Below are 17,441 nucleotides of genomic sequence, written 5' to 3'. Positions count from 1 at the left end.
TTGTTCCTTATTCTGAGTCATAAAATAATTCTCCTGTATTTTCTTCTTCTTTATTTATTTCTACTAGAGATTCTTTTATTGCCCAGTATTACTTGTTCAGAGGAAATTTGGAAAAACTAACACAGTCTGTAATCAAAATAATATTTCACCCCATAACCAAAGAAATTTAACAATTTTCTTCCCTTCAGACTTTTAAGTAAATTTGAAGTTACCTAATACAAGCATCATATTCATTGCATTTAGATGGCTACAGTTCTCAGAATGCTCCCATGCTTCTCTTCATCTAGGGCTAGCAAAAGGTTAGTTAGAGTCTCCCACACATGACTGAGACTTGGGGATGCAGAAATCCCCTAGGTGAAGCCTTCCAGTTGGCAAGTGCTGTCCATGTATGCACAGCTTCTAGTGCTTGCATTTAGGAAGGAGTCCTCTTGAGGAAACAGTCTTTTATGTACAATTGCAGAGGCATATACAGCCATTTAGAATAATCTACTTAATACGTCCTTCCTGCTGTCCTTTCTCTTCTGTACTACAAGCATGTAAAGCTGTCGTTTCCCTTTTGAGTTCTGCCTTCACGTCCTGCACATTTTGATGTTATGACCCTGGATTATTTAGAATTCTGTTTAATTTCCAAATATTTGGGGATTTTCCAAATATCTCTCTGTTATTGCTTTCTACCTTAATTCCATTGTGATTACAAAACATACTGTGTATAAATTTCAGTCCTTTTAAACATACTAAGATTTGTTTTATGGCTCAGCATATAGTCTATCTAGGTGAATATTACACACACACTTGAAAAGAGTATATATTCTCCTGTTTTTTGATGGAGTTTTCTATAAATGTTAATTAGGTTCATTTAGTTGAAAATACTGGTCAAGACTTTTATATGCTTACTGATTTTCTTCCTACTCCAACTATAAGTGTGGATTTGTCTATTTGTCTATTTACTTATTTCAGTTTTTGCTTCATATATTTTGAAATTCAGTTAGTACCTGCACAGATGTTTAGTTTTGTTTTTATGTCTTTATGATTTGACCCTTTGTCATTGTGACATGTTTGTCCCTAGCCCTGAGATTTGCTTTCACTGGTCCCAGTACAGCCACTCCCACAGTTTAGTGATTAGTGCTTGGGTGGTGTGTCTGCTTCCATACTTTCGCTTGTAACTTACCTATGACTTCATGTTTAGTGTGGGTTTTCTTGTAGACAGTATATAGTTAGGTCTTTCTTTTTTACCCAATCTGAAAGTTTCTGCCTTTTATTTAGACCATTTACATTTAATATAATTATGATATACTTAGGTTTAAAACTACCATTTTGCTCTTTGTTTTTTATTTCTCCCATGTGTTGTTTGTTCTTTTTTCCTTCTTTTTTTTCCCCTTAGAAATTAATTGTTCTTAGACTGGCCTTTGTTGTTTCACTTTATTTATGGGTAGATTATTATTTGGTAAAAGATTGAAAAGCACCCTCTGGATTTCTAGAGCCCTTTTTCTGCATAGCTTCATCTTTTCTGGCACTTTCTTCTACAAATTGCAGCCACCTTGTTCTCCCCAAACTTTAATATCTGTCTCTTCAAGTCAGCTAGACTGTCATGCTCTACTTGGACCCCAGTCCTTGTGCCAAAGTTTGGGGAACATATCTCCATGCAAAAACCTCATTTGTTTTTCTTCTCTCAGGGGTAACAGTCATGTGCTGCCTGTTGTCCAAGTTCTGAAAATAGTTGCTTGATATAAATTTCATAGCTGTACTTCTTCATGGACAGAAATGGAAATGCCTTTTCTACTTGCAAAACTGAATTTTTAGTAGCACATCCCATTTAGCTATTGCTTAATCTCTTTCCTCCACAGCAAGTTTGAAAGTGTCTGTATTTATTTCTGTCACATTAGGTTTCCTGAGAAGCACCCCAATGTCTCTAATTTCTTATTTTATTTTACTCTTCACCCTAATATAGTATGGTGTCCAACAGAAGCATTTTATTGAAACAGTTTTTCTAAAGGTCAGAGTGACCTTTCAATTGCCAGATCCAATGCAGGACTTTTGATTCCAGTAATATGGTGGAATAATTAACTTAGGAAAGCCTCCAGGTACAACATATTAGAATGTAAAATATAAAAAATATTTTTTACAGTGCATGGCTAATCTGGCTAGAAAAATGGAAATCCTCAGAATTCAAAAGGAAGAAACGAGTGGAGAGGGAGAGAGAGAGAGAACTTTTTGTTTAATAGTCTCGAGAGTGACTGGAGGCAAAGCCTAGAGTCTGGGAGACATGAGGATTCGTATTAGAGATCCTGCACAAAGCCAAGGGTCCTCAGAGTCTACTCCCGTTGTGAATGGTGAACGGGAACTCAGACCTCTGCACAGAGATGCAAAGAATGTGCTTTTCTCTGCCTTGCGCTCTGGCTAAAAATGGAAAATCGCGTCTCTGCACACAATTTGTAAGAAGTCAGGCCTTTTACATCTTTAAATTCTGAAATCATGCTACCCAATTGTTTTATTTTAAAAGGCAAGAATTAGGTTTTAAAATGGATTAGCTAGTTTTCCAAATGGTTGGCAGAAACAAATATATATCCTTTCAAGGGGAATGAACTCGCAATAGAAACTTTCAAGGAATTCCATGAATGAAGTTCCAACACATGTCAATTCCCAATAAGAAAAAAATGTTTAAGAAAACATACAACTAGGCAACATGGGGAGAGTCAGCAGAAACAAACCAAAAAAGTTTTTAAAAACCACACACACACATATTCCTACAAAAATAACTTCAGGTATTGCATTATCATTTACAGAATGTAAAATTAAGTAAGTTTAATATGTTTAAGGAAAATAAGTCAGAAAATTAGTAATGTGATTAAGAAGTGGGTACATACAACTGAAGAGACAATTGTGAGTTGGAAGACAACTCTGAATAAAATTATACAAAATGAAATACTCAGAGAAAAATGAATTAGAAAATATGAAAAAAAGTTAATGAATAGAGAGGTTAGAGGAGAAGGTCTAACATTTGTCTTCAGAGAGGGAAACGCCTAGGAGAGCTAGCTTCTGCAACCACTTTCACCCTGAGTGTTGGCAGGAACTTTCAAATTTGGTGCAAATGCTAGTAGATGATAGCTCTGGGGGTGCTGTTGGTGGTGTTTTGGGAGGCTGAAGCACATGGCTAGTTTTCACTAAAGAACATTTTTTTTTTATTGATGTCTTAATAGTTTATAACATTGTGAAATTTTGGTTGTACATTGTTGTTTGCCAATCACCGTATACATGTCTCCTTTCACCCGTTGTGACCACCCCCCACCTCCACTGCTCCTGGTAACCACAATACAGTTCTCTCTGTCCGTGTGTTGGTTTATATTCCACATATGAGTGAAGTCATGCAGTGTTTGTCTCTGTCTGGCTTATTTCACTTAACATAATACCCTCCAGGTCCATCCATGTTGTTGCAAATGGGACCATTTTGTCTTTTTTTATGGCTGAGTAGTATTCCATTGTATATATATACCACATCTTCTTTATCCAATCATCAGTCTAGGGACACTTCAGTTGTTTCCACGTCTTGGCTATAGTGAATAATGCTGCAGTGAACATAGGGGTGCATAAGCCTCTTTGGATTGTTGATTTCAGGTTTGTTGGATATATTCCCAGTAGTGGAATAGCTGGATCATAGGATATTTCTATTTTTAATTTTTTGAGCTATCTCCATACTGTTTTCCATAGAGGCTGCACCAGTTTGCATTCCCACCAGCAGTGGATTAGGGTTCCCTTTTCTCCACAATCTCTCCAATATTTGTTATTTTTTGTCTTGGTGATTGTAGCTATTCTAACGGGTGTGAGGTGATATCTTAGTGTTGTTTTGATTTGCATTTCCCTGATGATTAGTGATGCTGAACATCTTTTCATGTGCCTTTTGGTCATCTGTATATCTTCTTTGGAGGAGTGTCTGTTCATTTCCTTTGCCCATTTTTTGATCAGGTTGTTTGTTTGTTGTTCAGTTGTGTGAGTTCTTTATATATTATGGAGATTAACCCCTTGTCAGATATATGTTTTGCAAATATTTTCTCCCAGCTGGTAGGTTGTCTATTCATTTTGATTCTGGTTTCATTTGTCTTGTAGAAGCTGTTTAATCTGATGAAGTCCCACTTGCTTATTTTTTCTTTAGTTTCCCTAGTCTGAGTAGACATAGCATCCAAAAAGATTCCTTTATGACCAATGTCAAATAGTGTATTGCCTATATTTTCTTCTAGGAGTTTTATATTTTCAGGTCTCACCTTCAGGTCTTTGATCAATTTTGAGTTAATTTTTGTGAATGGTGATAGCAGATGGTCCACTTTCATTCTTTTGCATGTGCTGTCCAGTTTTCCCAACACCATTTATTGAAGAGACTTTCCTTTCTCCATTGCATGTTCTTAGCTCCTTTGTCAAAGATTAACTGCCATATATGTGTGGTTTTATTTCTGGGCTTTCAATTCTGTTCCATTGATCTGTGTGTCTGTTTTTGTACCAGTACCATGCTATTTTGATTACTATTGCTTTGTAGTATGTTTTGAAGTCAGGGATTGTGATGCCTCCAGCTTTGTTCTTTATTCTCAAGATTGCTTTAGCTATTCAGGGTCTTTTGTGGCCCCATAGGAATTTTAGTATTCTTTGTTCTATTTCTGTGAAGAATGTCATTGGGATTCTGATTGGGATTGCATTGACTCTGTAGATTGCTTTAGGTAATATAGACATTTTGACTATGTTTATTCTTCCAATTCATGTGCATGGAATGTCTTTCCATTTCTTTATGTCATCATCGATTTCTTTCAATAGCATCTTGTAGTTTTCATTGTATAGGTCTTTCACCTCCTTGGTAAGATTTATTCCTAGATATTTTATTCTTTTTGTTGCAATTGTAAGTGATATTATCTTTTTGAGCTCTCTGTTAGTTCATTATTAGCATACAGAAATGCAACTGATTTTTGTAGGTTGATTTTGTACCCTGCGACTTTGCTGTAGTTGTTAATTATTTCTAATAGTTTTCCAATGGATTCTTTAGGGTTTTCTATATATAAAATCATGTCTTTTGCAAATAGTGAGAGTTTCACTTCTTCGTTGCCTATTTGGATCCTTTTATTCCTTTTTCTTGCCTAATTGCTCTGGCCAAAACCTCTAGTACTATTTTGAATAAGAGTGGTGAGAGTGGGCACCCTTGTCTTTTTCCTGACTTCAGAACATTTTTGACCAATGTTCTCCTCAGAACATTTGCTAAATACTGGGGCTGCACAGAGCAGGAGGCTTAAAACATAAATGACAAAAGCCCCCTAAAAGTGGGGTGGCATTGTTCAGTATACTTTTAAGATTGTTTATCTTAACTACAAATTAGGTGGAGCAGAAGATATAATTAATGAACTAGAAGACTTACTAATATAAAATACTCAGACAGAAGCACAGAGATAAAATAATGAAAAAATACAGAAAGCAGAATTAGAGAAATGTGTGACTCAGTGAAAAAAAGTCTAACCATATATGTCATTAGAGTCTAGAAGAAAGGAGAGGGAAGAGGGCTGAAGTAACATTTGAACAAATAATAATAGAGAGTATTCCCCAAACTAAAAAAGGACTTCAACCCATGGACTCAAGAAGTTCTGTGTACCTCTAAAAGAAGAAATACATAGAAGTGACATCAGGGCATATTATGGCAAGCCTGCTAAAAAAGTGAAGACACAAAGAAAATATTAAAAACAGCCAAGGTAAAAAAGACACGTTACCTTCAAATGAGGGGAACAATCAGACCTAACTACTCGACAGAAACAATGGAAGCCAAATGAAGATGCAAGTGTCCTTAAAATGCTGCAAGAAAAACAGAAGCCAACCTAGAATTCTATATCCACAAAAATATCCTTCAAAAATGATGATATACAAAGGTTTCAGATAAATAAAAACTGAAACAATTTGTTGACAGCAAATCTACACTATAATAATAGCAAAAGGAGAGGGAACATTTCCATCCCAGATGGAAACAGAGAATTGTAGGAAGGAGCTAAGAACAAGGGAAAGGATAAATGTACTGGTAATATAAATGTTGACAGCAAAAACACTAATAGCGATGTATTGCAGGGTTTTAAATATGCCTAGAATTAAAATGCATGACAACAATAACAGAGAGAGAGAGTAAAAGAAGTTAAAGTGTTCTAATGTCCCATTGTATTCAGGGAAGTGGTAAAAGGAATAATTTGTATTATACTGAAAAGACAATAAGTTAAGGATGCACATTGTAATCTCTAGGGAAACCACTAAAAGAAAAGTAAAAGAATGTATAAATATATGTTAATAGAAGGGAAAAATATAACAAAATATTTGATTAATCCTAAAGAAAACAAGATAGGAATCAATGAAACTAATATAAACATAAAAATATAATAACTTTCTATACACAATATAAAAATAAACAAATTTAATTGTTGGTTTTTTGAATAGATTAATAAAATTGGTCAACCTCTAGCAAGATTCCTCAAGAAGAATCCAAGGTTGGTTTTACATTTAAAAATCTGTTAAGGTAATTCACATTAATAGATTAAAGAAGAAAAGCCATGTAATCATTTCAATAGATTCACAAAAAGTGTATGATTAAATTCAACATTAATATATTTAAGAAAATACTTCTGGCAAACTAGGAATATATTCTGATAAAGAATATACCAAAAAAAAAAAAATCCTATGATCTTTCTTAATCCACATCATTCTTAATTCTGAGAAATTAAAAGCATTTCCTTTTTAATCAGAAACAAAACAGTATCTCATTTTGATCATTTCTATTCATTATTGAACTGGTGAGCCCATCTAGTATGGTTGAAACACCCTAAATAATAATAAATAAAGGCTTTAGGATTGAATGAAAGAAACTAAACTGTCATTATTTGTAGATAATATGTTTGGATAATAGAAAACTAAAAGAAACCACAAATATATTATTACAATAAGAAAGTTTAGCAAAGTTGTGGGATATGTTCAGTATACAAAAGTCAACTATATTTTTAAATTCCTTTTTACAATTGAAACAATAAATATTAAAGTACCTAGGAATATACCTAACAAAATATGTGAAGACTTGTAGAGGAAAAAATTCTAAAGTTTTATTGAAAGAAATTAAAGATGACCTAAAATACACTATATTCATGGACTGGATGATCTTTAATTGTGATAACTATCAAAAATCTCCCAATTGATTTACAGATTCAATATATTTTTAAACAAAAAGTCTAAGGGTTTTTGGTGGAAATGAAGACGTTATTAAACCTTGATTTTTTTCATGTTATTCTGTCTCATGTCAATTTTATTTGTAGGCCAGCCAGAAGGATCTAGAGGGTAGAGGATTTGTCTTCCTCCCCTACACAGGAAGCCTGAGAAATGTACCCAGCTGAAAACCAGGAGTGCTAGCACAGGGAGAAGGGAGCGCAGACACGGGGAGGGAAAGGCGGTCTCTGCCACTGGCTCCTGCGGGCGGGGTAGGAGAAGGCGTCAGAGGGATTGCATTGTTCTGTTTCGTAAAGTAGGGTGGTGAGTTTAGATGTTTCTTAAAAATTATTTTATACCTTCCCCATAAATTATATATTCTTTTGTATATATTAAATGTTTCATTATTCAAGTGCAGTACATCAGTGGAGACTTTTCAGGCTTGATTTTGCTGGGATCTCATGCACCATATTGTATCGTTGTGCACACCCTCTAGACATGTGCATTTTTATTGGCAAGAATCTCCTGGTTTTTCTCTTATTTCTGTATCGTTGTGCACACCCTCTAGACATGTGCATTTTTATTGGCAAGAATCTCCTGGTTTTTCTCTTATTGGCAAGAATCTCCTGGTTTTTCTCTTATTTTCTCTTATTTCCTTTTCAGCCTCCTGAGCTTCACTTTCTCTACAGGGAAAAAGGGCCTTTTCCTAGATGCCCCTCACTTGTCTCCATAATTATTTAGGATAGTTTCACATTGGCTAATGGGTTTCCTGGATACAGAAAAATTGCAGGATAAAACTAATTATACGCTAAATATTCAGATTTTGTCACCTTTTATTCATAATGCTCTAGCCAGATATGGAGAAGAGGAGGTTAGCACATATTTTCTTTGTAATTGCAAATAAATGTTCTTTGTACCTTTCTGAATTACGTCATAAAAGAACAGATAATGCTAAAGTGAGTCAGAAGGACCAGTGCATCTGGTAAAGGTAGGAAACAGCAACTGTTCCCATAAATATATACACAGAACATCGGTAGAAAAAATCTTGGAAATGACGCACCTTCTTGTAATCATGTATTTACAGGTTATACCTTTTTATAAAAACTCATCAGTTTACTTGACCGTCCAGAATGACCACATTCCCTGGCCATTCTTGCAGCTAGCTATGACTGTCCAACCTACGTCTCGGCCAGTGGAATGTAAACAGAAGTCACTACGTGATAAATTTGAGCATATATTAACAGGGACTGGTTCTTTTTTCCCAAAGGAAGAAACAGTCTCAGGCCTACATACATTTGAAATGTTTTATTCACATGATTTTTTTTTGAAAGCAAATAAGGTAAAACTTGGTCAGCATTCAAGTTTCAACTATCTGTCAGGGACTGTGTCTGGCTCTGGGATACAGGATTGTACAGACTACAGTCCACCCTTCAAGGAGCCAACGGTCCAAAGGAACTCTGGTTGAATACTGTGGTGGAGACAGATACACCCACAGTGCCCTGCAAACACAGAGAAAATGCTGAAGTTAGCCAGGAAACCCAGACTCAAGAAAGTTGACAAGCCTCGTAAATTTATAAAATAAAAATGTTTAAATATAGCATCTAAAGAGCTCAGTTATTATAAGCATTTTAAATATCAATTACATTAAAAGACTAAAATCAGGGCCCAGCCCTGTGGCCGAGTGGTTAAAGTTTGTGGGTTTGGATCCCAGGCACGGACCTACACCATTCATCAAGCCATCCTGTGGCAGTGACCCACGTACAAAATAGAGGGAGACTGGCATGGATGTTAGCTCAGGGCGAATCTTCCTCAAGCAAGACAAAAGAGGAGGATTGGCAACAGATATTAGCTTAGGGCAAATCCTCCTCAGCAAAGAAAAAGAAAATCCAAACTAAAATCAGCCCTAATGTTATCGTAGGAGGTAGAGATGAGAGGGAAGGAGTACAAGTGAACTCTATTAACTTTTGAAATATTTTCTCTCTTTTATAGATTTTTTCCTATACTAATTTTATAACCAGAAAAAAAATTTTTTTAAATCCAGCATTTAAACAGAATATGAATTTTTTAGTGTAGCAACATTACTGTTTTGATTTAGCAAATGGGCTTCTTGACATTACTGGACTCAAATCATAACTTTATCTTAAGAAACTCAGTCATGTGACGTATTGTGTGTTTCATACATATCTTTTTTTATGTTTGGTTTTAAATTACATGTAACACTATCACGGTACTTCACTGTTAATGCGGTGTAGACACTGTCTGGCACTAGAATTTAAGGGGGAGACTCCAGTTCCGTTCATTTGTTCTAACAGCTTCCAAGAAGGAAAACCTTAGACACAACTCTCAATCTCAACATAGCACCTGCTCATCATCACTTGCGGTTCTGTCTAGTGTGTAACCATTTTCTTTGGACCCAAAGTTCCTCAAACTCATTTCTATTTATGGTGATTTCGCAAGATGGCAGGAAGACCCGTTTTCATAGACATTGTTCTTCACTTTGAAAACTGGAAAGGGAGCAGTCAAATCTCATCACATTCACGGCCTTCAATAGCTGCTCACTTCCTCGATGTCGTCTGGAAGCTCTTTCTCCAAGGCGACTTATTAAGCCAGGACTTCTTTCTGGTGTCATTCAGAGACTGGACTATAACTGTCACTCTCTGATTCAGTTTTCAAGTGAAAATGAAGTCTTTAAATTATTTTTTTTCCTTGCAGACTCTGCCTTCACAAGAAACGACGTTTTTAAACACGACACAAATGCCTTGCCTGCAGTCAGCGTCCACTTGGAGTAGCTGTGGGCACAATTCAAAGTCTCCCATGTTAGCAGAACACGCATCAGAGCTAGATGCTTCCCTCCATTCTGTGCTATCGCTGCCGTCAGGTAAGCTTCCTTACAAAAAATTTCAAAGTAACTCTGAATATTTTCTATAGTGAAATCTAATCCTGTAAATACAGGGAATCTAATAAAATTTTATCAATTATTTTGTCACTGGATATTAGACCTAAAGAGTTTTCATAGAAGAATTAATCTAGTCACATGCTGAGTTAACATTCCATCTTTGCAAGTTGATTCTTTAATTCCTTGGAAACCATTTTGATTTACCTTGGGAAATAACTAGGTTTTGATCTTCTTTTGAGTGTTAAATTTTTAGCATTTTATTGATAACATGGCTGTGCTTATTGAACTATTTCTCAGTAAGTCAGTGTTCCTTTTCTAATGTGTTGTTTTGGCATGGGGTTTTCCCTGACATATAATATTCCTCCATTTATCATCAGCATTGAATTTCTCCAAGAGAAAAAAAATTGTCCATCTTACATATACAGTCCTGCGGCCCTTAACAATGGGGACGTGTTCTGGGAAATGCGTGGTTGGGTGATTTTGTCGTCATGTGAACATCACACAGTGCACTTACACGAGCCTCGACGGTACAGTCTACTCCACACCCAGGCTGTGTGGTACTAGTCTGATGGGACCACCATCATATATGTGGTCCATCGTCGACCAGAACGTCATTAAGCGGCTCACGACTGTAGTCAACTTGTGAACCTCAAGAATATCGTAATCCACAGCTGAGCCAATGGCGCCTGCGTCCCCACACCCCTAAGGTGCTGCTGTCCCCGGTTCTGGGTCTCTGCTGGAGCTTCCCAGTCTTGCCTGCATCTGGACTGAAGTGCGTGTTTAGGGTAGAGAAGGCAACATTCCACACACTGATCATCCCTGGTCCTTCTTCTTACGGGAGGCTATCTCTAATGGGCTCTGTTTCCTTCTCAGCTCTTGGTTCTAATCATCTAGGGACTGCTCCCCGTTGTAAAGCACCATTTTTACGCCTGCTCCTTGCCCTGAGTCTTAGTTTGGTTTTACGAGTATTAGAGTGGTTTCTTAGCTGTATCATACTTTGAAGTAAGTTTCTGGCGGGAACTATTTTATTCCATCTTTGAGGAAACCTTAATAATAGAAGCAATAATAAATAGAACAATAATCATACAGCTAACATTTGGTCTTAGCACACACTGTGCCCTATAAGCACATTACATTTTCTTGTTTAATTCTTGCAACAACCCCATGAGAATGGATACTGTTGTCCTCTTTATTTTATATGCTAGAAAACTGAAGCTCAGAGATGTTAAATTACTCATCCAAGACTATACAGTTAATAAATGACGGCAGCAGGATTTGCCCTGAGGTGGTTATTCTCCAAAGCCACATTCCTGTTACTCTTGACTGCCTGTTTTCTTATTAGTAAATTTGTTTCTCTGATGACATAACCCTGAGAGCTGATATAAATATCCTTCATCCTAATCCTCTTATGTCCCCTCTAATACGTTAAGATTAGCTTCCTCACTTGCTAATTAGGGTTATCTGTTTCTTCTTGTGTTCATTTAATAAAAATCTGAACACCTACCGTATACTAGGTACTAAGTAGGTGCTAAGAGTATAAATACAAATAAATCTCTCAAGGTACTTGCATTCTAGTTTAAAACAACTGAACTGTAATCTAGTACATGTAATAAAATATTATGAAACCTTTTTGTAACAGCCCACAGGTCACGGTGTGGGTACTAAGGAAGGTGTCCGGGTGGGACAAGGACTTCCCTACTTAACGTTACATTTTCCCACAACTCACGAAGAACAGTGGTAGAACAGGTGATATTCTCTTTGTAAAATTAAGTGATATTTCTTTGGAGAGACTTGTTTTGGTAATTGGAAAATATCAGAATCCCAAAATGTTTAAGCAGCATAATTAATCTGTATTCTCATTTCCATTTTGTCATACAGTTTCATATGACCATAGTATAATGCTGGGGTTGAAATCCATCCTACCTGTCCCTGGGTCAGACTCCATGGAGATACTCATGAACCCATTTTTTCTTTGCATATTTTTCCACACTTGAGTATGGATCTACCATTAAAATACATCATTTGAAGGAGAGATACTTCTTTGTTTAAAATCGAGACCTTCTTGGGTCTCTCCTGATTTATGTGTTCATAATTAGTTTTCTTATAAATAAACAGCTTCTTTCAATAGCAAAACTTTCAGTATATCAACTGCTTTATAAAATATTTCTTTATGTTTCTTAGGAGAAAGTTTAGGTGTCTATTAATAAATGCTTTTTAAGTTGATTTTGTTTTTACATTGATTGAAGGAGAAAACTCTTTAATAAATGTGAAGCACATCTACCTTATTACTGGGCTCCTCTTTTGGTTGTGAGAGTATAGAATATAAGCATAGTAAACTGAACATCTCTCTTAAGTCTCTAGTTAAAGGAAAAGAGTGTTTGTCACTAGGTTTTAATCTTTGTAAAAGTAGATTCATTCTCTGATTCATACTACTAGAAACTAAGGGAATGTGAAACTTGATATTTTCATAAAAGGTTACATCAGAATTATAGTGGTTTTCCCTCAAGTAATTAAAACCATGTTATTTTATCTTTTGGAACCCTCATTATTTTAAATGCAGTTTGTGGGAGTGGGGTAGAATGGACTAAGTCAGCCAGGTTTTGGCTGGATGTTTTTATTAAAGACCTTTTGAGTATATTTGTTTCATCTGTGAATATTATTTATTAATATTTATAATTTTGTTCATCTTATGTACTATTTTAGTTTGTGAAGTTGTTCATCGTTAGTGTTTTTATTTATTTACTACATATAAACAGTCATTTCCAAAATACTGCTACCGATACACTTGTAAAGAGTATTTTGCCACTTCTGATAGTTGTGACTTTTCAAGCTTTTGCTTATTTTTCTAAGTTTATGTGCTATTTATGGAAAGAAAGCAATCTTAATATTAGAGTCTGTAGAGAGTGGTGTTCACTGAAAGTACTTTTACTTCATTTTTCCAGATGTGCCTCTGCATTTTCACTTTGAGACATTGTTAAAAAAGACTGAAATAAAAGGAGATCTTGCTGAAAATAAATTTGTAGGAGACTGTATCATATCTCCATCACCTGGTATGTCATTTACAAATCTTGTATTTATATACCCTTTACGTCTTTCATATACTTATTACTTTTGCTTTCTAAGGAAATAAAATTTAACAAAGGAATAAATGTAAATCCTTAATTTTCAATATTCACTTTTCACAAATTACTCACACACACACACACACACACACAAATAGAAAATACACAGGAGTAATCCTAACAAGAAATGTGTGATACTTATTGAATGAAATTATGAATTATTGATAAATAAAAAAGGAAATTTAAATAAATGTGGAGTAACAGCATTCTTGGATGGTAAGATTAATAAAGAGATCAATTTTTCCTATTGGTTTATATATCTAATGCAATGTAACTTGAAGTTCTAATAGAATTTGGTTAACTTAACAAAAACAATTCTAAAGCCCACTGGGAAGAATAAACAGGAAAATATAAAAGGAATTGCAGGAAAATGTACTGAGAGACTCTAGCCTGAGCACATAGGGAAACATGACAAAATCTGTAAGTTAGCAGAGATTCTGTTTTGCTTACATTTAGGAAAATGTACCCATGAAGCAGACATAGCTTACTCTTTATTATATCAGGGAAGAATTATATATCAATAAGAAAGTGGAGAGCTAGTCAATAAACAGTATTGTTAGTATTTGAGGGAAAGTTTGACATTCATTTTGTATCATGTATCAGAATAAATTCCAGTTGGTTCCAAGAATATTAAATAAAACACTAAAATTACAAAATAAAACTTGAAGAATTGTAATGAAACGTGTTATGAGTACTGTGAATGGGGGTGGAGACACTGTCTATGCTTGGAAGCAATCAGAAGGAGGAGGAAAACATCAACGTGTTCTGACTCGCTGCCAAGCTAAAATCTTCTCAACATCAAAAAGTCATACAAACTAAGAAATACTTCTAGATGAAATAATCATCTATCTCAAAAAGTCAGGAATCACTGAGTGCCTGTTAGAATTGGAGTTCTGAAAGGAAGCAGATTTTAAAATTTATGAAATCAATAGTTTTTATAAATGCCAGTAATAACCAGTTAGAATATGCAAGAGATTAAATTATCCTAGACATACTAACAAAGAAAATATAAAATATCTAGGATTAAACTTAACAAGGACCTACATGAAGAAAACTCCAAGTTTACTGAGGAACATAAGTATGTGCCTCTATGGAGAGAAATACCCCCTTCTGTCAAAGACAGCATTGTAACTTAAGATGTCAGTTTTCCCCAAATTAATTTATAATGTACTTCTAATCAGAATCTAATCAGAATCACAGAATCACATACTCTTCTTCTGGAACAAAGATATTCTTAAGTTTATCTCTGAGAGAAAAAGTTAAATAGCCAATAAAATTCTTAAAAGATCAATAAGGAGATGTCGGATATGAAAATGTATTATAAAGTTATAACTGTTAACATGTTGTGGTGCTGATGGAAGCCAGATTAAGGGAAGTGGATAGGAGCCCAGCGACAGACCCAGGGTCACTGTGTGATAGGGTGGTACTTCCTATCAGTGTGGAAGGGATGGCCTAATCAATCAATCGTGACAGCAGATGGTTCCTAGGAAGCAGCTCGCACATGCCAGCCCTGGTTGAAGGGCTGTACGTTTGTTAATCACTTCAATTTGTACACCCCTCTAAGGCAGGTATGATGGTTATACTTCTCCTTCACTAACTCCCCGAACCCCTCTCCCTAGTCAGCCGGGCGGGGGACAGTTGAGCAGTGGTAGCACCACAACGCAGATCCAGTCTGGTTCAGAGTCCGTGCTTCAAACAACTACGTTTCCTCTGTAATCAGAGGCATTAAATAATCACTTTTTGGAAAAAAATAAAATACAATGAGATCTCTGCCTTTTACGCTACATTAAAACAAATTTAAGATGAACATTAAAATACATTCCAGATGGATTAAAGAGTTAAATGTTACAAATATCTTTAAAGAATTAGAAGAAAAACTAGGTGTATTCAGGGATGATAACGGAAACAATAATAACTAACATTTAATGAGCGCTTATGTGCCAGACACTGCTAAACGTTTACTATTTTTTCCGATTACATTAATAAGTTTAAACATTATAATCATCAATTCGGGCAAGACTGTGTAGTAAAAACAGGACCCTCAGATATTTCAGGTAGATAAGTGAGATTAGGTGACTATTTCTTCTAATGTTGCTGTTATCTGACTTAAAAAATAGGGCAATGTAAATGTGTTAGGCACAAAATCAATGTTAATGTATCAATAAGGTAATGACATGTTAGTGATGGGAAATTAAGAGCTAGGAATGGAAGACATTTGAGTTGAATGCTGCAGTCATATTAGGCAAATCAATGAAGCTTGTACCCAAAAGGTACAAGCCTTTTGGGAAGTACTGTGAAAGGCACTACAAGGCCTTTAAACTATGCATTGTTTAAATAAGCTCATGGAGGGAAAAAAACCTACTTTACTTCCTCACAATAAATGTTTACTGAACTCTTAGCTCTGTATTCTGATCCAGTAAATCCACTTCCAAGAATCTAGTCTAATGCTAAATATGAAACCACCTTTACTGACAAATATATTCATCTTAACATTATTTGTGATAATGAAAAATTGGAAACAACTCGAAGAGCATAATAGGGATATGGTTAACTGTTTAACACAGTGGATGGAATATACAGCTTTTAAAAATATCTTAAAAGTTCATGTAAGGATGGAAAAATCAAAGAATGTTAAATGATACAAAAGGATAAGAAAGTCTTACTTCTACATATGGTACATTTATAACCATGTAAAAATGTTTATTCTTATATCAACCAAATGCAATGTGTGGGCCTTTTTGGGAATCCTGATTTGAACTCAGCTGTGTACACACACACAATTTTTGAATAATCAGAGAAATTTGAACATGGACTGGCTGTTGGATACTAATAAATTGTTAATTTTGTTAGATGTAGTAATGCATGTGGTTACATAAATACACACACGCACTTTATCTGTTAGTTAGAGATTCAAGGTGACATCTATGTAGACGACAAGACAGGATGTCTGGGATTTGCTTTATAATACTCCAGCAAAAAGAAGTTGGTGGGGAGATGAAACAAGATTGGTCACAAGTTTATAACTCTTGATGCTGGGGAGTTCAGTATTCTAGTCTCCATTTGTGTTTGTTGAAATTTTTCCACAGTAAGAAGTTAGAGAGCATGAAAGAAAATGAAAGCACTAAGGACATGAACAATCGCCTATGCTTAGGGGAAAAAGACTAAAGAAATATAGGTTATGTTTTTTCATGATATAATTCTGCTCCTTGGAATTTATCTTGAGACTAAATTTTTTTTTTAAAAAGAAAAAGTATCCATGAAGATGATTATTTTAAGAATGTCCATAATAGAAATAATGTAACAACGAGCTCTAAACAGCTAGGGAATAAATGATATTGTCTCTGATCAGAGGAATGTTAGATAACTATCTTAAAAAATAACAGTGAAGAGTTATCAGATAAAAAATACAATTATACATGTATTCAATTACAAATTATTACATTTGAAATATGAAATGTATATATGTATGACTAAAAGGAATATGCAAAAATGAAGTTATATGCTGTTAGATAAGTGAGATTAGGTGACTATTTCTTCTAATGTTGCTGTTATCTGACTTAAAAAATAGGGCAATGTAAATGTGTTAGGCACAAAATCAATGTTAATGTATCAATAAGGTAATGACATGTTAGTGATGGGAAATTAAGAGCTAGGAATGGAAGACATTTGAGTTGAATGCTGCAATCATATTAGGCAAATCAATGACGTATTCTTTAGTATCCCAATCTCTCCTCCCCTATCTTCTCATTCCATACCACTCCCAACCCAAATAATTAAGCATTAATTAGGTTTCATCTTATATAAGTATCTGTCTTAAATAGCTGGTCATTAATTTTTCTTTGACTGTTAAAGATTTCTACAGAATTAAGTGAAACTAGAGTTCAACATGTATTGAGCACCTCTCTGTGCCAGGCAGACTGTTAAGTGCTGCAGAGTCAAGGGTGACTCACAAGAAATCAAAGGAATTATAATGTAATAGGAGGAAGATGTGATGAGCACAGATATAAAAATATTCTAAAAAGAGGGAGTGTATAATTCTGCCTAGGGGAAGGCAGAGGAGGAGAGGTTACGGCTGATGGGAAAAGGCAAGAAGAGGAACTCCAGGAAGATGGTGATAAAGGGGTAACTTTATATACGTAATTGGAATTTAGAGGAAGAAGAGTGAACTGTTCCAGATCATTGTTTCTCAAACTTTAACGTGCAAACAAATGACTTGGAGAATA

The 17,441-nt window shown here is 35.1% G+C and overlaps 1 protein-coding gene across 6 annotated transcripts in view; it reads left to right on the top strand.

Annotated features, from left to right (window-relative positions):
• KANSL1L (KAT8 regulatory NSL complex subunit 1 like) overlaps positions 1-17,441 on the top strand; it is a 126,401-nt gene that overhangs the window by 95,187 nt on the left and 13,773 nt on the right. For all 6 annotated transcript variants that reach the window (XM_058532914.1, XM_058532915.1, XM_058532917.1 and 3 more), the window contains 2 exons: positions 9,913-10,078; positions 13,039-13,146. In XM_058532914.1, coding sequence (XP_058388897.1) covers positions 9,913-10,078; positions 13,039-13,146 — 274 coding nt within the window. The remainder of the gene's footprint in view (positions 1-9,912; positions 10,079-13,038; positions 13,147-17,441) is intronic.

Source organism: Diceros bicornis, chromosome 37 (assembly GCF_020826845.1).
Source record: "Diceros bicornis minor isolate mBicDic1 chromosome 37, mDicBic1.mat.cur, whole genome shotgun sequence".
Lineage (NCBI taxonomy): Eukaryota > Metazoa > Chordata > Mammalia > Perissodactyla > Rhinocerotidae > Diceros > Diceros bicornis.
This window is presented reverse-complemented; position numbering and strand designations above follow the sequence as displayed.